General features: G+C 56.9%; 9 protein-coding genes across 9 annotated transcripts; 6 read left to right on the forward strand and 3 right to left on the reverse strand.

Moving 5' to 3' along the window:
* Positions 1-574: 574 nt before the first annotated feature.
* Positions 575-3,375, forward strand: priB_18 (Protein priB). The gene is made up of 16 exons (XM_062768274.1): positions 575-641; positions 688-712; positions 758-806; positions 855-915; positions 954-1,423; positions 1,464-1,512; positions 1,553-1,599; positions 1,635-1,963; positions 2,002-2,023; positions 2,074-2,082; positions 2,132-2,144; positions 2,185-2,239; positions 2,474-2,525; positions 2,565-2,815; positions 3,153-3,217; positions 3,263-3,375. Exons 1-16 carry the CDS (start codon positions 583-585, stop codon positions 3,342-3,344), a joined length of 1,638 nt encoding a protein of 545 aa, XP_062624258.1. The 5' UTR covers positions 575-582; the 3' UTR covers positions 3,345-3,375.
* Positions 3,376-3,460: 85 nt separating this feature from the next.
* MAL11_4 (General alpha-glucoside permease) lies at positions 3,461-5,308 on the reverse strand (the record flags this gene model as incomplete). Its single annotated transcript, XM_062768275.1, has 6 exons — positions 3,461-3,675; positions 3,711-4,076; positions 4,122-4,198; positions 4,236-4,456; positions 4,493-5,047; positions 5,087-5,308. The coding sequence occupies 6 exons, from the start codon at positions 5,306-5,308 to the stop codon at positions 3,461-3,463; spliced, it is 1,656 nt and encodes a 551-aa protein (XP_062624259.1).
* A 555-nt stretch (positions 5,309-5,863) lies between these two features.
* iolX_0 (scyllo-inositol 2-dehydrogenase (NAD(+))) lies at positions 5,864-7,132 on the forward strand (the record flags this gene model as incomplete). Its single annotated transcript, XM_062768276.1, has 6 exons — positions 5,864-5,941; positions 5,975-6,072; positions 6,108-6,222; positions 6,258-6,369; positions 6,406-6,833; positions 6,869-7,132. 6 exons carry the CDS (start codon positions 5,864-5,866, stop codon positions 7,130-7,132), a joined length of 1,095 nt encoding a protein of 364 aa, XP_062624260.1.
* Positions 7,133-7,617: 485 nt separating this feature from the next.
* SPAC19G12.09_3 (NAD/NADP-dependent indole-3-acetaldehyde reductase) lies at positions 7,618-8,666 on the forward strand (the record flags this gene model as incomplete). The annotated part of the gene is made up of 5 exons (XM_062768277.1): positions 7,618-7,770; positions 7,810-7,891; positions 7,929-7,943; positions 7,980-8,234; positions 8,269-8,666. The coding sequence occupies 5 exons, from the start codon at positions 7,618-7,620 to the stop codon at positions 8,664-8,666; spliced, it is 903 nt and encodes a 300-aa protein (XP_062624261.1).
* A 330-nt stretch (positions 8,667-8,996) lies between these two features.
* LOC62_02G001781 (uncharacterized protein) lies at positions 8,997-11,685 on the reverse strand (the record flags this gene model as incomplete). Its single annotated transcript, XM_062768278.1, has 11 exons — positions 11,250-11,685; positions 11,007-11,212; positions 10,716-10,968; positions 10,656-10,678; positions 10,457-10,561; positions 10,244-10,360; positions 10,138-10,206; positions 9,961-10,105; positions 9,668-9,919; positions 9,122-9,622; positions 8,997-9,083 (listed from the first exon to the last, which is right to left on the reverse strand). The coding sequence occupies exons 1-11, from the start codon at positions 11,637-11,639 to the stop codon at positions 8,997-8,999; spliced, it is 2,148 nt and encodes a 715-aa protein (XP_062624262.1). The 5' UTR covers positions 11,640-11,685.
* Positions 11,686-12,445: 760 nt separating this feature from the next.
* Positions 12,446-13,568, forward strand: rgn (Regucalcin; the record flags this gene model as incomplete). The annotated part of the gene is made up of 4 exons (XM_062768279.1): positions 12,446-12,595; positions 12,646-13,053; positions 13,107-13,320; positions 13,368-13,568. The coding sequence occupies 4 exons, from the start codon at positions 12,446-12,448 to the stop codon at positions 13,535-13,537; spliced, it is 942 nt and encodes a 313-aa protein (XP_062624263.1). The 3' UTR covers positions 13,538-13,568.
* A 263-nt stretch (positions 13,569-13,831) lies between these two features.
* On the reverse strand, positions 13,832-14,903 carry GCY1 (Glycerol 2-dehydrogenase (NADP(+)); the record flags this gene model as incomplete). The annotated part of the gene is made up of 4 exons (XM_062768280.1): positions 13,832-14,416; positions 14,465-14,494; positions 14,529-14,686; positions 14,732-14,903. The coding sequence occupies 4 exons, from the start codon at positions 14,901-14,903 to the stop codon at positions 13,832-13,834; spliced, it is 945 nt and encodes a 314-aa protein (XP_062624264.1).
* Positions 14,904-15,296: 393 nt separating this feature from the next.
* Positions 15,297-16,646, forward strand: iolX_1 (scyllo-inositol 2-dehydrogenase (NAD(+)); the record flags this gene model as incomplete). The annotated part of the gene is made up of 7 exons (XM_062768281.1): positions 15,297-15,590; positions 15,628-15,739; positions 15,776-15,877; positions 15,913-15,974; positions 16,017-16,339; positions 16,386-16,465; positions 16,522-16,646. 7 exons carry the CDS (start codon positions 15,297-15,299, stop codon positions 16,644-16,646), a joined length of 1,098 nt encoding a protein of 365 aa, XP_062624265.1.
* An 841-nt stretch (positions 16,647-17,487) lies between these two features.
* Positions 17,488-19,480, forward strand: YUC4 (putative indole-3-pyruvate monooxygenase YUCCA4; the record flags this gene model as incomplete). The annotated part of the gene is made up of 3 exons (XM_062768282.1): positions 17,488-17,770; positions 17,808-18,216; positions 18,256-19,480. The coding sequence occupies 3 exons, from the start codon at positions 17,488-17,490 to the stop codon at positions 19,478-19,480; spliced, it is 1,917 nt and encodes a 638-aa protein (XP_062624266.1).
* Positions 19,481-19,734: the final 254 nt, after the last annotated feature.

Raw genomic sequence — 19,734 nt, forward strand, 5'->3', positions numbered from 1 at the left:
CCTTCTGCTGACCTCGTCCAGTCTCACGCTGGAGGAAGTCGCTGTCAAGTTCGACGGACCGCATATGGCGGAGCTCATCCACACTCAAGAGGTTGGTTACGGCAAGACCGAAGCCAAACACATTGAAAACCCCTCCCTCGACGATGATGATGTTAAGAAGACGTCCTCGGTGTAGTGGGCACTCGTTAGTCGATGTTTCAGACCGGAAAGGCTGAAGAGAAGAATAAGAGGCATCAGCAAATCGCCTGCCGCGGTGGAGAGGTGGAAGGTTATGTAGTTGGAAGTATGTGTGGGTATTGTAGTCGATAGTAGCTCAGTTGAATGAAGTTGCCGTCCGCGGCCAGTACTCACTCCAGAACTGGGGCTCCATCGTGACTTGCTCCCACAGAAAGGCTTGGCAGACCAACATGCGGAGTTAGAGACACCCAGCATACACACCCCTAAACGCCTTCAGAACCCTCATTTGCCCGGCCACGGCGAATTGCCCCTTAAAACCCCGGAGGCTTCCGCGCGCTCCACACCACACCCGGTGAATATACGTCTGACCGACCCCGACCTTCAAGATTGTCCATCCACAAACAAATGTCGCCAGCAACAAGGACACGGAACAGAGAGACAACGCGAGGAAAGCTAGGACACGCGTGAGTCTGTCCCCTTGAAGATCAGGCGTTCGTCTGACGCGCTAAGATGCCATTCGTGCCGTTTGCTCAAGGTGGGTCTGAGTGCCGGGGGCATCGTTGCTCACTATCTTTCACAGACCAAATGTTTCAACGATGGATCGATAAACACCCCCTGCGACAGATGTAGTGGGTGACAACTGGTATACCTCTCATGTCTTCTCACACGCGCCGCAGCGGAGCAGTCATTGCGCTGCGATTACTCGAGACGGAAGCGTGGGCGCAAGTCCAAAGCAGAGTGGGACATTCTGCCTTCCGCCGAGCTGACGTCTTAAGACTTGCACAGAGGGCCGAGGAGTCGGCTGAGGAGGACATTCGGTCTTCTCCGACCAGATCACTGGACAGCGACACCCTCGGTGTGCTGAGCGCCGGCACATTGCCTCAGCGCTGGGTCCCATCACACCACGAAGGAGGGGAGGTACCTGACTCACTGCCGGTCGGCTCGGCACTCGCCATACCCGCCCACGACATATCTGGCCATGTCGGCACTGAGCTGGAGACACCCTCCCTGTCCGTCTCAACCCCGGTACATCGGCGTCACATGTCCGCGGGAATCGCCGACCACGATCATCCCACTGATGGGTCGGCATCGGTGGACATCTCAGACCGACTCAACCCTCCAGAGTTTAGACTGGCTAATCAGGCCCGGGATGATGCGCCGCCATACCAGCGTGACTGGCGACGGTTAACGCGGACTTCAAGTGAACGGTACCCGACCCCATCGCCGCGGCCGTTTGATGACCCAGGTACGGACAGCCCACATTACATCACGCTTACTCTGTGCAGTCACACTTGGGTTGAGCAGCGAGGCTCAGGCGATTCACATGATTGAGCTGTGAGGATAGTTCACGGCCGTCTTGAAGTCTAACGGCAAGCTTTTACGACCAGTTAAATCCTCAAATTGCCGTGTTGGATCGTGGCTGCAAGTTGCGTGGTTAGAGCAACGCTGATACACAGACCACACGTTTGATCATATCAGGCAAAAATCGCCCATCCTGCTGTCGTCGATGCTGGCCGCGGTTGCCAAGTTCTTCGCCTTTGAACTCTACCAACCAATGCTCAACCATGCTCTAACCCTCTTGAACCACAAAGGGATGAACGGCGACGGCACCTACGACATCTACGACATCCAGGCGATCCTCATCCAAGTGTATTACAAGCACCCATCAGATCGCACCGTTTGGATCCGGATCGGCATGGCACTCCGTATCGCCCAGCAGCTTCGTCTCAATGAAAGTTACCGACGTCCGCTGCCCGCTGATCCGATCGAAAAGCGCCAACAGCTGGTAGGCTTGCCGTTTGAGCCGTTGCTGACTGTCTCCAGAACCGTGAACGAACATGGCTATGTGAGTCAGCGCCGTACCAATACCCTGCTGCAGCTGCTGATATCTACCAGTACTTGTTTGTGAGTTGGTTAGCGGGCGCCCTGCCCGTCTTACTGCTAACTCTGCCAGGCTTTGATCGAACGTAAGCAACACCATATGGTCTGCTCTGACTTACACACCAGCTACTCCTACACTTTTGACTTCCCGTTGACGGTGAAGGTTCATGAGATCATTGACGTGAGATCAATGAGGGGCATTGTATTGGCGGCTAACCGAGTAGGCAGAGGCATGGGCGCGCGACCACGCGGATCTGGGCATCATCACTGACTGGCATCTTGCGTGTAGCCATAGGCGGGTCCATCTCATTGAAGCCACTGACATGTCAGCCATGGCCCTTACGACGACATGATGGTAGCCTACAAAAAGTCCACAGGGTTGAGCGAATCTTGGGCGCGGCAGATGCTTGCCCAGATCGCCAGCGGCTACCGCAAGCATCTGTGGAGATGGTTCGATGCTCCTGACTGTATGTACCCGGCACGTGTGCCCCAACTCACAATCACAGACGTTGCTTCGGTTCTCACCCCAAGGGAACAACGGATCCTCAGAGCCGATCCGTTGAACCAGCTGCTCGCGATCAAGGAGTTGGAGCTTCAACTGTCGCATTGGGAGAATCAGACCGACCTCGTCGAGTGGATGTCACTTGCTGACCAGGTGGTCCAGCAGCTTGAGCGCACCACTGAGGACCGTGGGTTCCTCTATCTTCAGGACACCGCGTCAGTGGCAATGTCGGCGTTGGCGCTCAACCTCTTCAAGGTGAGACCTGTGCAATATCTAATCTAACTATGTGAGGTCTTTGAACGCCATCCGACTGGTCCTCTTACCGTCACCATCCAGTCCTTGCTTCGGCGACTACACAATATCTGCCTCACGTTGAGTGACGGCCATTTCGAAGAGGCGCCTTCTTATGTGGGCCGATTCGTGCAGCGTCTCCTTCGATCGATTACTAGTGGCTCGCGACCGACCTCGCGCTTGCCGTCCCCGCGGTCAAATGAGCCCCAGTTACCGGAACTCCCACAGTTTGATCTTGTACGCACACATCAATCTGCTCACAAGGTGGATCCCGCGTGACCCAGCTGATCCGACCTCGCAGACAGAGTTCCTCGGAGGGGCCAATGCTCTCATCCCGGAGGATCTGGACATCGAGAATGAGTATTGGTGAGCTCGGACATCACGACTCACCGCCATTGCTCACACATACAGGTCAACAATGTTCTCCACGACATCCGAGTACCCCCAAATACTGGCCCAGCTACAGTCTCTCACAGCGCCATTGTCAGGCTGATACTGTATGGGATGTCAAACTCGCGCCCTTTCGTCCCGTTGGCCACCATTGACATAATATTGACGCACTGCATGGCCCATCACAACCGAACTCTTACTCTGTCATCGTTCAAAAGACTACTCCTCGTCATGTTCGCCAACCTCGGTAGAGGAAAACTTGCGAGCGCTGACACGTCGGCTGAACAAGATGTCAATCTCGCGATAAGACCTGCCTCGGAGTTCGGGCAGGTAGAAGTAGGCGAGGACCAAGACAAGCCCACAGGTGCCAAGGTAGAAGAATCCGGTCTTGCCGACGAGACCCCAGCCGGTAGGGTTGAGCATGTAAGCGTTGACTGATGTTAGCCAAGACCTTGCCAACAGGACCTACCAATTCCGAGGACGACTGAAGACAGGTAGTAGGCGTCGCGAGAAAGGCCGACGGTAAGAGCACGGAGCCGAAGAGAAGATGTTTCGCCGACAATGGTCCAGCACATTGGGCCAAGAGTGAGACCCCACTGTGCACCGATGATGATGACAAGGATGCCTTGAACCCAGGTAACGCCAGTTGACTGCTTGACGCAGGCCAGAATGCCCATAATCAAGAGACAAAGGCAGTTGAATCCAAGGCCCCACAAGACCAGGGTACGACGTCCGAAGCGTGATGACAACCCGACCGAAAGAATGACGCAGAAGAGTTGGATACCCGTGTTGCCGAGGCCTAAACCGTAAGCCTGGTCTTCGCTCAATCCAGCGACTAATGCAGTAAGTAACGGTCACCTTACCAAGGACATGTCCTCACCAAGGAAGAAGTATGTTCCAAGATTACTAACGAGGAGACCGGTGAAATTGGCAAATGCGTGCGTGCAGCAAACGATCCTAACTGGTCAAAATGCATGTAAAACACTCAACTCACAGAGTACGCCTGAGCGCTGGTCCCTTGAAACACTCGGCGTAGGAAGCCCCGGCAGTCACCCGCTGCTCAATCTCGGACGTGCGTTCCATCATGGCGACATATGCTTGGGTGTTCTCACGAGGAATCTTGCCTAGTCGTTTGACGACCCTGGCGGCTTCCTCCACACGACCCTTGCGAATGAGCCACCAAGGCGATTCGGGGGCGAAGAGGAGGACTATGTGCTAGAGGTGAGCAGATGTGTCTGGTTCTGTACTCACAAGGGCAGCAGGCCACACCCACTGGAGTGCGAATGGAATTCGGTATGCCCACTTCCTGTCAGAACACATTCCCCCACTCTCGCTCACCTGTCCCTCCATATCCTTGACGCCGTAGACCACACCTGCCGTAACGAATTGGCCGATGCACCAACAAATCTGGATGTAGGAGGTGAGGACGACACGGAGACGAACCGGGGCGACCTCGGAGGCGTACGCAGTCGGGATGACGCTGAACGCGCCCCACGGGACTCCGGACAAGAACTGGCCGACAAACAGGACTGGAAGTGAGGTCGAAAAGAATACGACGAAGATGGAAGCCGTCATCATGATCATGAAGATTTGAAGCGTCCACTTGTAGCCCATGCGGGAGGCCATGTAGGCGGCGATGAGCACACCGAAGAAGGCTCCGATGGTAGGCGCCTGAGTCACGGCCGACTGCCATGGTGCAGAAATCTGATAACCTTGTCGCTCATCGACGTAGATACCAAACTTTTCGCGGAAAGCTTTGAGTGCGATAAGGTTGCCCACAAGAGCGAGGTCATAACCTTCCATGATCTGGGCGTGAGCACGACCCCGCCCATCGATCCCACTTACAATGCACATGGACACTGCCAAAGACCAGAACACGGCGCCCTTGTAGTTGCGCAGCGACTCCCAGAGGCCCATCTCGTGCTCCATTCGCTCGATCGCAATGGCGCCGGAAGCCTCGGCGTTGTCGCCACCGGCATGTTTGACCGCCATTTCGAGGTGCTGTGCTTCGACCTTGTCGTCAAGGTCGTAAGGCTTGTCGGTGTCCGAGTTTGGTTTCGCTGTCATTTTGAGTCGCTATTGAGGCGTGGGGGCCCATTGATAATCCCCTTGAGTTGCATATATACAGTGTACATCGAAGTGGACGCCTCGGATCAAGGTGGAGTCAGCCGCTCATCAAGGAGGGTGCCCCGCACCGGAAAAATCTTGGAGCCGCCTGTTGCCGCTCGCCCTCAAACGATAATCCGGTTTTCGAATGGCCCGTCTGGGGCGGAGTTGAACAAGTCCGAGGAGTGATGATGAGAGGTTATCTCCTCGGATATTATCGACTCCGCCGATGCCAAGAACGGAAGGGTAAGGGAACAGGGAGGCATGATGCGTGGAGGCGACAGACATCCTTCGAGGGGCAATGCGCCGGCCCCAGAGCTCCGCACTACATCTGCATTGAGGATGCCCAGTTCGGCGTCGGGACATAGCCAGCGCATTCTCCGGCCCAAGACAGAATCGGATTTAGTAAACTACTTCATCTCTGGCAATCAGACTCATGTTCCATCAAAAGCTGGTGTTGACAGTTGCAAGTTGGTTCCCCCCGGCGCCCCACTCACACTCCACACACACACAGCAATGACCAATACCACTCCCACCAAGCTACGTATGGCTGTACTGGGTCTCGGTCGCATGGGCCTGCGCCATGCCTCGAATGTGGGCAAATCATTCGAAGCCAGCTGACCCCAGGTGGCGTACCACGTACCCCGCGCCGAGCTTGTTGCCGGCGCCGACGCATATGGGCCGTCTCTAGCCAAAGCCAAGGAGGTTCTTCCTCCTGGTATCCAGTATGTGTCAGTGCAAATGTCAGTGCTTACGCTAGCCTGACTACATCATACCAAGAGATACTCAACATGCCCGACATTGATGCGGTGCTCATTGCGACGGAAACGGCGAGCCATGCCCAGCTCACCATTGACGCGGTAAAGGCGGGCAAGGTGAGCTGGGGCTCTTACCGCGCGCTCACCTCCAGCACGTCCTTCTAGAGAAGCCCATTTCCATCAGTGTGGACGCGGCTCGACCAGTGCTAGAGGTCGTCAGGAAGCACCCGGAAATCCAAGTTATGGTCGGATTCTGTCGCCGGTGTGAGTGACCTCAGGCTGCTCGTCACTGATATGCAGTTGATGAGTCCTATCAGTACGCTGCTCGCCTGGCTCACTCAGGCGAACTGGGCAAGACGTACCTCATCAAATCGGCGTCCAACGATACGTACCACCCAACAGGGTTCTTTGTTCAGTATGCCAAACATTCGGGCGGCATCTGGATCGACGCAGGCATCCATGACATCGACGGTGCCAGATGGCTCTTGGACGTTGCGAACCCCAAGTCATTGAGCAACCCCAAGAAACAAGTTTCTTACGTGTACGCGTCTGGAGCGATCATCCGTCACCCCGGTCTGGCCGAGCACGGCGACGTGGACTCTGCTCAGGCCATAATCAACTTTGAGAACGGCACCTCTTGCAACATCCACGCCAGTCGGACTTCGATGCACGGTCACGACATCTTCTGCGAGGTCTTTGGGACAGAGAGCAAGCTTTATGTCAACCCGGTAGGTCGCATACGTTGAGCTCTCGCTGACTGCAGATCCCCGCTGTCAACAAGGTTCAGATCCGCGACCGCTATGGCGTCCGTAATGAGACGACCATGTCGTTCCTCGATCGCTTCAAGGAGGCATTTGTCAACGAGGTGAACGAGTTTGTCGCGGCGGTGTTGGACTCCAAGCCTATGCCCGTGACCGTTGAAGACGCCTTCCAAGCATCACAGATTGCCGTAGCCCTGACATGGTCTATGCGTCATAACAAGCCCGTGTTCTTTGACGACGAGGGAGAGCCGATTCTCAGGGACTAGAGCAGGATGCACAATAGTGATTATATGAATGTATGGGTCTTCGGGAGGCCAGGCCGTCATGTGAAAGGAGTGTGTCCCCTCGCGTCCCAATAGCTTGTGCCAACGACTTGACGGACGATTGGGCTGACGAAAGACGCAACGTGTATCGAGTGACTCGGCATCCCGCCATGATTCGAGGCCCAAATCCGATCGGCAACCTCACAGCCGAGGTGAGGTATCTCCTCGGACATATGGATGGCCATCGGGCTTTGGGAACATCACGGGTCGCGGAGTTTCACTCGAGCTTCGGACGAATGATCTTTTGACATAGGTCTTCAATCCGGATCACTCCCGATGGGCTCACGGTGCACGGGTCACGACTGAGTGCCCTCCTCGGACCGGCGGCGGCGGCGCTATCTGCCTCATATGTAACACGTCCCCGCCGCAACTCACTTCACACTTAGAATCTCCTTTGCACACCGACGATGACGCGCACCCCTGCGACCATGTCCAGTACCCTCAAGCTTAGCAACGGCAAGGTCATCCCCGCCCTTGCGTGGGGGAATGGCTCCTCTGGCCTCACTGCATCCGGCGAGATGGCAGCCACCCTCGGAGCGGCTGCTCTCCAGGCCGGCCTTACCCACATCGACACAGCCCAGGTAACGCTGCTCTGCCAACGCTGGACCTGACGCTCTCAGATGTATTTCACCGAGGCTGAGACGGGTGAGGCTATTCGTAACGCTGGTGTCGATCGTGTAAACGTCTGGATCACAACGAAGAGTGAGCCAGTGTGACGCACCCCGAGCTGACAATCGAGTCTCCGAGTCCAGCAGTGAGGATAGATAGGCGAACAACATACTCACCACAGACACCAAAACCACCCTGGATGACGTTCGTCGCAGCGTAACCCAGTCCATCTCTCGACTAGGGTCAATCCCCAACCTTCTGCTTATCCACAACCCCTTCGTCCCTGAGGAGGGTCGGATTGGAGAGTTCTGGACCTACCTCGAGACCCTGGTCATGGATGGAACCCTTGAGGGGTGCTCGCTAGGGTTCAGCAACTTTCGCCCTCAAGACATCGAAGAGGTGATGAAGGTGGCCACCATTGCCCCGGTTTGCCATCGTACGTCGCCTATCAGGCCTCGCTGAGACCGCAGAACTCGAGTACCACCCCTATGTCCTCGCTCATCTCGAGCCCGTCCTCGCCCTCCACCGCAAGCACAACATTGTTGCGGAGGCGTACGGCCCTCTCACCCCGATTCTTCGCCACCCCGGTGGACCCCTCAGGCCGGTCCTTGACAAGATCGCCAAGCGCAATGGTTCGGACGCTGGGACCGTTCTTCTTCAGTGGATCATTCAGAGCGGTGCCGTTGCCGTGACGACCTCGACGAGGTCCGAAAACATTCGAAAACTCGCAAAGCTGTTCGACCAGCCCGAGCTTTCACAGCCCGACATGCAAGACATTGAGGAAGCAGGTCGCTCCGTGCACTATCGGTTCTACTCGGAGCACATGACCAAGGACTTTCCCAATCCTGCCCTGCCTGATGGGAAGTGACTCTAGGCCTGGATTGAGACGTGGTTTGTACCCTCACTAGGATAAAGTAACGTGACCGGCGTTAGCCTGCGATGCAGCAACTCGGCGGGGGTGACTGAACCGGCGGCCTGGAACGTAATCCTACACAGTGTCGTCTTGCCCTCCCTCTGAGAGTCTATATTTGACTGCGCAGGTGGACATGCGTAACACTACACAACACACTCCGCGCGAACGGCGCGTTCTACAGCGACCCTTGTAAGACTTCATGCCGATTCAGCAACCCCACCGCCATCCACGTCCAACCCCCACCACGTCTACGCCCCTGTCAGCTTGGAACTCACCCCCAACACTTCAATCTTTACTCACACTGTCGCTAGCCAAGTCGGGATTGACAGAGGGCGGCAGTATGCTGAGCATCGGATCCCAAAACTCGTGCAGCTGACAAGGATTAGGAACATTAACAACAGCCAACTCACCAGTGCATCGGTGGATTGGTCAGCCGCCTGTGTTGACGGAGCTGAGAAATTTGTCGCGCTTGGGGTATTGAGTATTGAATCCAAGATGCTCGCAAGGTCGGTGTCAGGTGGCAAGGAGAGGACGTTTGGTGACGGTGCAGACTTTGATAGGATTGTTCGTACGACCTGAGAACCAGATGAGGCGCGCTCAACAAGTCGAGTACACCATCCGACGAGTTCGACGTCGACTTCCTCGTCTTCAGGCAAAGCATTGGCTGTCTGGTCATCACCGGGCATCCCAGTGTTGGAAGTGACGGAAGCAAGCTTAGCTGTAGCGCGGCCCCTAAGGCGGTTGAGCCACTTTAGGTTCTTGGCAAGTCGGGTTGACGGCCACGAGACGATTAATCTGCTCAGGAGGAGAATGGTCGAGTCGATGAGGGTCAACGCCAATGGTGCCATGGTGTTCTTTGGGTTCCGGATGATGAGGGTGCCCATCATGACGGCCGAGTTGAAGGCGTGGTGCTAGAGAGGTTGAGTAAGTACAACATGACGTGTGTTTCGACTTACCCAGAAGAACCAGTGCCGACACGCGAGAGACGGGAATAGACTGTGAAGCGTGGCCGCCACCACGACCATAACCTGGTTGGTGTTAGTGAGCTCTCGTAGCCACCGCCTCACATTGCATCGTTCAATGACCGAGAAAAAAGACTGTGCGTAGATCGATTTGGTCATATCATCACGTTGCTCTCGCAAAGCTTTGACAAAGTTCGGTCGATGAAGGAACAGGAACGCCTCGGACACATTGACCGCCAAGGTACACTGCTATTGATGGTTAAGAGCACCCGTGCCATTAGTCTTACCTGAAAAGTTCGGTGCAGATCTCTTCGGCGTACATCGGGTGTGTCCTGGATGGCGAGCTCTGAGTCTGCATAGAGTGAGGGAAGAGATAGCCACGCCGAGCGGCACCGCAGGGGGAATGGAATGGTCCTCTCAAAGTCGGAGCTCCTTGTTAGTAGAGAATCCTTCCTTAAGCTCACAGTTTGCGATGCAGTTCTCCCACGCACTCATCCGGCGGTCGCCGGATCTTCATTGACAGATTGAGGACCCTGTGAGATCAGTAGATGGGATGAGGGCTGCACCTACTGCTCGAGGAGCAAGGCAACCTCCCATTTCAAGGTGAAGAATCCCCGACCATCAACTGCCAACGGGCTGTGTTCCTTCGGGAACTTGGTGTCCACATAGTCGGACGAAATGGAACACCTAGGAATTAGAATGCATAGCAAGGGGATACTCACGGCCGTGAGAAGTTGTTTGACTCGAAAGTCAGCAGCATCTCGCATCAAACGATCGCCTTACCTGATACGCGTCCGCGGCGAAGGCTTCCCAGAATACGTGTCGTCTTTCTTCCAGAACGTCCTCTGGCAAGTTCCAAGCCCCCGGATCTCGGTGCAGTCCCATCGCCTGGGATATGCGCATTGCCAGGCCCCACAAGGGCCACGCTGGGTCCCCTCTTTCCGACTCCCTGCCATCAGCGAGGATATGTAACGCAGCTCACAGGTGGAAATGGGCCATGACATGCTGCCGTATCAGCGTCCAGTCGATTCACCTCTCTCACCAGTGTCTGAACACATTGTATTGTGTTGTGAACCAGAAAGTTTGATTTGACCAGGGAAGCCTGGGCGAGCTCAAGGTACTCGGTAGCAATTGGGTCGTTGGGAGGCAGCTCGAGGCTGAAGTGAGCGCCCATCGCAAAGACAATGTACAGAACGGCAAGCTCGGCTGGCTTGATAGTGCCATCAGCCGTGCGTCTGCTGGCATATATGCGGTTGAACATTGGCTCAAAGTAAGCTCGTGGTACAATGTCATATCTAGGTCATCAGACGGGCCCTTGCAACGAATGACTCACTGCCAGGCAAAGTAGCGATAGTACGAGTCGGTAAACGCTTTCCCTTCGTCCATTTCAGGAAGCTGTGATAGCAGGTACTCGGTGTTGATGGTATTTGGGACACTGAATGGGAACGTCGAGTCCGTTCCTCGCGCCGGCTCGGTGTCTCTTGCCGGAGATGGCAGCCTTGACACCGCGGGGTTATCATCGGCCTCTTTCGACTCTTGCTGAATTGATCAGCACACACTCAATGATGAGGCTCACATCTCGAAGCCATTCGCTGGACGCATTGGGGCCAAGGTACTTGGAACGGCCTCCAGCCATCAACAGCGTTCCCGAGCTCTCCTGTCCATCAACAGGATCACTCGGGGGAGCCTGCGGCGGCGCCGGCGAGAAGCTTGCCCAGGACGGCGGGTCCATGAATGTGAAAGACGCGGGAGAAACCCCTGGGTGCCGTGGTTCCACAGCGGAGGATACTGCCCCTGCTACGGTTTCAGAGTTGACGGCCGCATTGTGGACGGGGGTGCTTGAGGCGGCAGGCTCTCTGACACGGGCTGTTGGGGCAGACACTACTGCCGTGGTAGGTGGAAGCGTTGGAGACCGCCGAGAGCTCGGGGAGGTCACTCCGGTGCCCAGTAGCTCGCCGCCAGACATGGCGCTTGAACCTCGTTCGTTACTCTCTCGCTGGTAGCGCGACAGTCTGGAGAGCGTTAGCGAGCCTGCAACTGAGAGTGTAAGCTCACGAGGTCAGCCCACCCACGGCTTCGGCAGTTTGATCCGAACAGACGGCTTCACACCGTCGGCGAACACAGTTGGAGCACGGCACTGCCGTGTGAGCCCAACGCACGCGGTGTATGATACCTTGGCGGTCGCATCCCATCTTGAGACGCCGACATTCTGGGCATCTCCGTCAGCCAGGGTCCCCGACATAACATTGGTACTAACCTCCGCAGGCGTAAGTCTTTCGCTGCTTCCGCTTCTTCTTGGACGAGGAGGTCAGCTGGCCGTCCTCAGCTGCTCTCTTCTGCAGTGGTGTCGAGTTGGCGTCAGGCATCGGGAAAGTGGATAGAGCAATGCTCGTAGTCACCGGCAATGTTTCAATGTAATCAGCTGAGTCGGAACAGTGGACCGGAGATGTGGAGTCGGAGTTAGCACCCCAAGTCCCAGGTTCTTGGCGTAGGCTCAAAAACTCCGGTCACGGACTTGAGCTCGTGGATGGAGCGGACATCTCCCCACCACCGAGGCTCTTGCCCCGACTGATAAAGGCATGTGCATACACCTCAAGATGCCTCATGCTCCCTCGGTGCAGCGCAAGATGACAGTCCCAAAGAATAAGCAGACGTTCACAGTCCATGACCCGCTTCTCAACCTGAGTATGCACCTCGGAGAGGGCTGTGTTTGGGTGAGTCACGTGTCCGGAGATATCCTCAGACAACCATACATCGGACGAACGAGAGCTAATGGGTCAGGATTCCCGGACGAAGCGCCTGTACTTTGTCGACATCGACCTCAACGCTGTCTACGTGTACCACCCCGGCCTGGACAAGTACGGATACAGTCACTTTGACAAGAATGTGACCGCTATTGCCCTGTTGGCGTCCCAGGATGGCGTGGGTTTGACGAGATCTCGTGTCTGTCCCTGGCTGACCATACAAACCAGCTCATAGCCGCGATCGAGGACGGCTTCGCCTTCATCCCTCCGAGCTCACTTCCAAGTCCCATTCTCAATAGGACAGATTCTCCTGCTGCGCAGTTCAAGCTGGGCTCGCCCGAGCGTTCATACCAACCCTTGTCGACTGCGACCACCATCGGCAATGGTGAGGCCCGTTTCAATGAGGGTGCCTGTGACCCCGTGGGACGTTTCCTCGCCGGAACCATGGGCAAGGAGTTTGGTACCTCCAACGCACGGATGTACTCCCTCCGCCCTGCCGCCGGTGGAACTTGGCAGGCGCCCCTCGTACTCGACGGCATCACCTGCACGAATGGGATGGCATGGGTCAATGGTGGGAAGAAGCTCGTCTTCACCGACAGCTGGGTCAAGGAGATCGTCACCTTCGATTACAACGTCGTAAGTAGCGCACGGAAGACACGCGCCGCTGATCCTGTGCTAACACGTCCCAGGGCAAGGGCACCATAGCCAACCGAGGAGTATTCTCCAACATTACGGACCCCAAGTATGGATACCCCGATGGGCTCTGTGTGGACGACCAAGGGGGAGTCTGGACGGCTCGTTGGGCAGCAGGCAAGGTGCTCCGGCTTAATCCTGACACTGCCGAGATCGATGTCGAGATTGACCTACCGAATGCTTGGAACGCGACCTGTTGTATCTTCGGGGGTGAGTAATGACCCTCCGACGAGGCGGTACTGTTCTGACCGCCACAGGTGATGACCTTGAGGATCTCTACATCACCACAGCACGGGGAACCCAAGACGCCGGCAACTTGGCACCTGCAGACCGCAATGAGGAGGGGAAGCTATATGTGGTCAAGGGCACTGGCTACCGTGGTGTTGACAGGAACCGCTTCAACGGCCGGTTTGACATTGATGTTTAGAGCAATGCCGTGGAGTAGGGTTCTCTAATGCAATCGTTACCCACGACGACTGGTTGGATCACACCTGGAATGTGACCATTTGAGACTCGTCTCTTAAGTCTGAGGTGGCTACAGGCGAGCCTCGTGTCTTGTCTCTGCGGCACCATGTAGTGACACACCACGGGTGACTGCCGCTTGTCATCCCTTGTCGGGATAACATGAGCATCATACTGATACTACGTCGTTTGGCTGAAGTTGGCAACCAAGGTCATTGGATGCATAGACCCGATGGTTCGTATGTATGTACTCATGCTGTCACTTCGCACCTGGACCGTACCAGTCATCGAATCCGAGGTCATGACCCCAGAGCGGCGTGTTGATGCGCTTGGCCCAGCCCTTCGCCGCAAGGCTGTCAAGCGCGGTGATATCCTCGGAACTCAGTCGAATTACCTTCTTGTTGCTCGAGATGCGTTTCGGGTTGACAGACTTGGGGAGGGCTACCGCACCCTTGTTCACGTGGTACGAAATCAGGATGGTGGCAGGGGCGACACCATTCTTGGTGGCAATGGCCGCGATTTCAGAATCAGCCATGAGCGGGGCACCAGTGGACCCGAGGGGCGAGTACGCCTGAAGAAGGATCCCGAGTTCGTCGCAGTATCGTCGAAGTGCGTGCTGGGGCAGGAACGGGTGCAGCTCGACCTGGTTGACGGCGGGGGTGACCTTCCACGTCTTTTTCAGCTCCTCCAGGTACGGGATCGACCAGTTGGCGACACCGATCGCCTTGACTTTGCCGGTTCTGAGGAGGTCTTCCATCTGTCGCCATGTCTCCGCCTGGTCCCATGAACGGTCAACGGAGCGACTGCCATCGGGGTTGACAGGGAGAAGTTCACTCGTTTCGTTCTGAATGTGTCAGGGGTTGCCCGCGAGGTAGCAGTAGACGCTACTTACTGCAACAAGTCGAACGGGCCAGTGAACAAGCTGCAAGTCATTAGCAGCTGTATTCATATCTCACACTTGCGTAAAGGTCCAGATAGTCGGTGCCAAGGGCGTCAAGGGTCTTCTGCAAGCCCTCGGCCGCATTTGCGTGGTGGGTGTTCCACAGCTTGCTGGTGATGAACAGCTCCTCGCGCGGCACCCCGCTGTCACGAATGCCTTGCCCGACTTCTTCTTCTTAATGGGAGTCAGCTGATGTACAACCATGCAGTCACTTCATACCATTCTGGTATATGAGCGCAGCATCAATGTGCCGATACCCGTCACGAATGGCATAGGCCACGGCCTGGCGGACCTCGCCGGGTTCTGACTTCCATGTACCCAGGCCGACGACGGGGATTTTGGCGCCGGTGTTGAGAGTGAAGTGGATCGGGAGGTTGGTGGTGATCGTCATTGTTGAGGTCTTTGTGAGGATGCTGCCTGTACACGCCCACGACTGTTGACTACTTTAAGAGGAGGTCGGCGGTGGATATCTCCGGTGACAACATTGGATGACCGGAGAACGTGGCATCGCTTTCGACAAGCCCGCACCACTGCTAGCATCATTAGGACATGTTATGCCGACTTGACAGACTTGAAACTGGCCGAGCCCGTACATGCACGGATCGGCTCGGCAGGTTGATGGTGCTGCGCAGCCAGACTGATGGACGTGGTGGGGACTGCCAACTCCTGCGGATTATCTCCTCGGGGTTAGGTCCGGTCCTCACGCACTTGTGACTTCGGTACTTATGCTCGCTATCGACCCGCGCACGCCCTCAGCTGCATTCCCCAGACAGAGTCCCACATCATGACTGTTGAAACCCCCAAGGCCAAGCTCAAGGTCGCCCTCTTCGGCGTCGGCCGCCTGGGCTCCATCCGAGCCCGCATCCTCACCAACTTCGCTCCGCGTATCGAGCTGGTCGCGGTCTGTGACCCCAAGCCGGGATCCGACAAGTGGGTTGCTCAGAATCTCCCCGCGCACGTCAAGTTCTTCGCCGACCCAGAGGACTGCCTGGTCAATGGCGGCGCCCAGGCAGTGCTCATCTCGACGGCCACCGCGACTCATGCTCCCCTTGTCCTCCGTGCACTTGACCTGGATCTCGTAAGTGGCATGGATTACGCGCAGTTGACATTGCCAGCATGTGATGGTCGAGAAGCCGATTGCTGTCGACATTGAGACGACTAGGGTGGTCTTGGAGAAGGCCAAGACGAAGCCGCACCTCAAGTTCCTCGTGCCGTTCTGCCGTCGATGTAAGTCACCGCGGTGTTGTTTACCTGACGCACCAGTCGACGAGTCATACAGATCCCTCAAGACCCTAGTCGACTCTGGCGATCTGGGAGACATTCATGCTGTCCAGACGGACTGCCTCGACAAGCAGGACCCGTCAGGTAGGCATCGCACCCAGTCCGAGCGCTGACGCCAGGCTTCTTTGTAAACTTCTCCGAGCAGTCGGGTGGCATCTTTGTTGACATGGGCGTTCACGACGTAGGCCGGTGCCCCCCTGCATGATGATGCTGACCAGCCCAGATTGACATTGCCCGGTTCTACCTGGACGTTACCAAGGGCTGCCCCAACCCCAGGAAGCAGGTCAACCGCGTGTTTGCCGTCGGCCAGACGGCAGTCTACCACGACTTGAACAACCTCAAGACGCGGGACTGTGACAATGGCTGGGGTGTGGTCGAGTTCAGCAATGGCAAGGTGCTCAACTTTCACATCGGGCGCACCCTCACCAACGGGTTCGAGAGTGCGACGCGTGTCTTCGGCACCAAGGGGTCCGCCATCGTCAACAACAACTCGGTGATCGACCGTGTGGAAGTACGGGACGGGCACGGCGTTCGCACTGCTACGACGTGAGTGAGCGACAGGTCGACGGGAAACAAGCTGACAGCGACCCAGCCCAGACGCGTTCGTCCTCTACGACAAGTCGTTTGTTCACGACCTGGAAGAGTTTGCCAACTGCGTCTTGGACGACAAGCGTAAGTCGGCGAGTCGGCCGCCCTCCCAGGCCGTGCAAGCTCACCATCAACTCCAGCCCTGTCCCTCCTTGCCGATGATGCCCTCGAGGCTGGCAAGATTGCCACCGCCCTTCAGTACTCGTTCCGCAACAATGTTCCGGTACTGTTTGATGAGGAGGGTAACCCTGTCCTGCGCGCGTGAATGTAGTCCTCGTAGCCCATGTGAGAAAGTTGACCCCGTGCACGCGCTTGGCTCGCCGAGGCCCCGTCGCCCGTGGCCCGCCTCTTGTCATCTAGTCGGGACGGTCGTCGTCGGCGCCGCGGGTAGACAGGCGATCGCTAGCGTTATGAAAGCTATTCGTGGATCTGATGGCATGGTATCATCTCGCTCAACCCTTGCGTTTACTTGTTTGGTGGTTTTGCTTGTTTACTCGTTTGTCCGGAGATGGCGGGTCGAACGAACCTGCATCACGTGAAGCATCCAACATTTGCGACATTGGCCATCAACCCCGAAGTTTGTTTCTTCTTGATGTTCTCCATTTCAACTTGGCACCATCCCATAAAAACACTGCATCTCGTGGCCATGGACTTTCCCGCTGAGCGGACATTGCTGCTAGAGTAACATGTACGACTACTATCATCTCCGTCCCCAACCAGAGCTGGAAACCTACCGAGCCGATGGGCGGAGAACATCTAACCCCGACTCACGGCTACAGAAGGATCGGACTTAGCGCTCACAACACAACGGCTTTGTTGACACGGCTCTACCTTGTAATCTGGCGATCCCCGATCTTCTGGGCCACGGGTCTGCTTCATGGTGAGGATGGGCTTGATGTCCGTGAAACTGTCCGAGATGCTGACCCGCCGAAGTAGACCATCTTCCGGCCCGATCCACAATTCGCAGCGGCGGAGATGGGTACCCCGCTATCAGCAACTCTCTGCGGGCCACCAGTCGCCTGCTCTGAGCTATAAACATGAGGATCAGCGGTACTGAGCGCACCACTATCACCCAAGTCCCGCTCTGCCTGCCTACGTGACCAACCATGTCGCCCACTGCTGTAGCCGAGCCCCGCAACGCGAACGACGTCGCAGCTGACCTGAAGGCCAATGCCGTCCACTTCGAGGGCCAGGAGAAGCCACCCCTCGCCGACGACTACATGTACGATTTCAAGTACAACCATGCTCTCCCGACCACCGACGTACTCGGCATCGACATTCCCAAGGAGGCGGACCCGGTGAAGGAGGCCACTACTCTCACTGCGGTTCTGGGCGACATCCTCTCTCGCGGCGACGCCAAGGCTTTTGCCGACTTGTTCCTTGACTATGGTGAGTGCAGTGCTCTCCGTACCGTGCTAACCCCTAGGCGTTTGGCGCGACAAGCTCTCGTTCACCTGGGACTACCGGACCTTCAATTTCCGCCAGCAGATCCTCAAGGCCGCCAGCGACCTGTTCCCCACGACTCCGCTCTCCAACGTCCATCTGTTCACCCCATCGCCGACGATTGAGCGGCCGTACCCCGACCTCTCTCATCTCCAGTTCTCTGTCGCTTTCGACACGAACGTTGTTCACGGCTCTGCCGTCATCAATGCCGTCCTCACGCAGGACGGATGGAGGTTGTGGACCATGCACTCCGTCGCCGAGGACCTGGTCGAGTTTCCTGAGCTCCCTCCAGCAGACGGCCACATGACTGGCGAGATCAGCTGGGAGAAGCAACGTGCCAAGGATGACGATGAGATCTGTCCCGACGTCCTCATCATCGGCGGTGGCCAGAAGTGAGTGCCAACATTGTGATAGGGAGCTGACCTGCCCAGCGGCATCGCACTTGCTGCCCGCCTCAAGGCCTTGGGTGTCTCCAACCTGATCATCGAGAAGGGCGAGACGATTGGCGAGGTCTGGCGCAAACGCTACGAGTACCTCTCGCTCCACTTCCCACACTGGGCTGACCACCTCCCCTACTTCCCCTACCCCGAGCATTGGCCGACGTACACTCCTGCCCAGAAGCAGGGCTTGTACATGGAGTGGTATACCCAGGCGATGGAGCTCGCGGTGTGGAACAGCTCTTCGGTCAGCAAGGCCGAGCAGGACGCGGATGGCAACTGGACAGTGCGAATCAGCAAGGGCAAGGCGGCCGAAGCCCGTACCCTCAACCCAAAGCACGTCGTGATGGCGACTTCCCTTTGTGGCCTTCCCTACACGCCGGATATTCCAGGAATGAAGGAATGGGAGGGCGGTGTCTACCGCCATTCGACTGCACACGACAGCTCGCGCGACTGGGTCGGCAAGAAGGTGCTCGTTGTCGGCACCTCGTCATCAGGCTTCGACACGGCTTACGACTGTGCTCGGCGCAACATTGATGTCACGCTCCTGCAGCGCTCGCCAGCGTACATCATGTCGCTCACGCACTCGGTACCCCGCGCCATCGGCGCCTACGAGCCAAAAGACGGCGTCCGCCCCAACCTCGAGGACGTTGACCGTCTTGCCTTCTCCATGCCGGTGGGCCCCGGCGAGGAGCTGGGCCGCCGGAATGCAAAGGTGCTCGAAGACCTCGACAAAGACCTCCTCGATGGTCTCAGAGCCCGCGGATTCAAGACCTGGCGTGGACAGCGGGGAACGGGCAACGGTACCCTCGGCCAGACACGCAATGGTGGCTTCTACTTTGAGGCCGGTGCGTGCGAGCAGATCATCAACGGCAAGATCAAGGTCGAGCAAGGCTACATTGAGCAGTTCACCAAGGACAAGGTGGTTCTCTCTGGTGGGCGCGAGAAGGAGTATGATCTGGTCGTCTTCGCCACGGGCTTTTCGAGCACGCTCGATTCGGTGCGCGCGACACTTGGCGACGCCATCGCCGATCGCTGCGGCCCCATCTGGGGTATCGACGAGGAGGGCGAGTTCCGCTCGGCATACAAGGACAGTGGCGTGCCCAACCTCTGGATGATGGTCGGCTACCTGCCGTACACGCGCTACCACTCCAAGAAGGTTGCCCTTCGACTCAAGGCTCTGCTCGAGGGCGTGTCGCCAGCGCCTTACACGGGGTAGCTAGTGATTAAGATGCCGAATGTATCAGGACGCTGCTCTTGCACTTTGAATACACACTGTGGCTCGGTCCCGGAGCCCACCCATTGCCTCCAGGCCACTTCTTTGATCGCCGTTGCACCGCATCCACAATAGTCGAGCCCAAGAAAATGTTGCACTAGGCAGGATGACGACAACAACTTGGGAAGGTACCTGGCGGGCATGATGCCCGCCGGTGCCGTGTTTTGTGTTTCGCCCAACTGAGGCCTCACACGTCA

This window comes from Vanrija pseudolonga, chromosome 2, assembly GCF_020906515.1.
Source record: "Vanrija pseudolonga chromosome 2, complete sequence".
Taxonomy (NCBI): Eukaryota; Fungi; Basidiomycota; class Tremellomycetes; order Trichosporonales; family Trichosporonaceae; genus Vanrija; species Vanrija pseudolonga.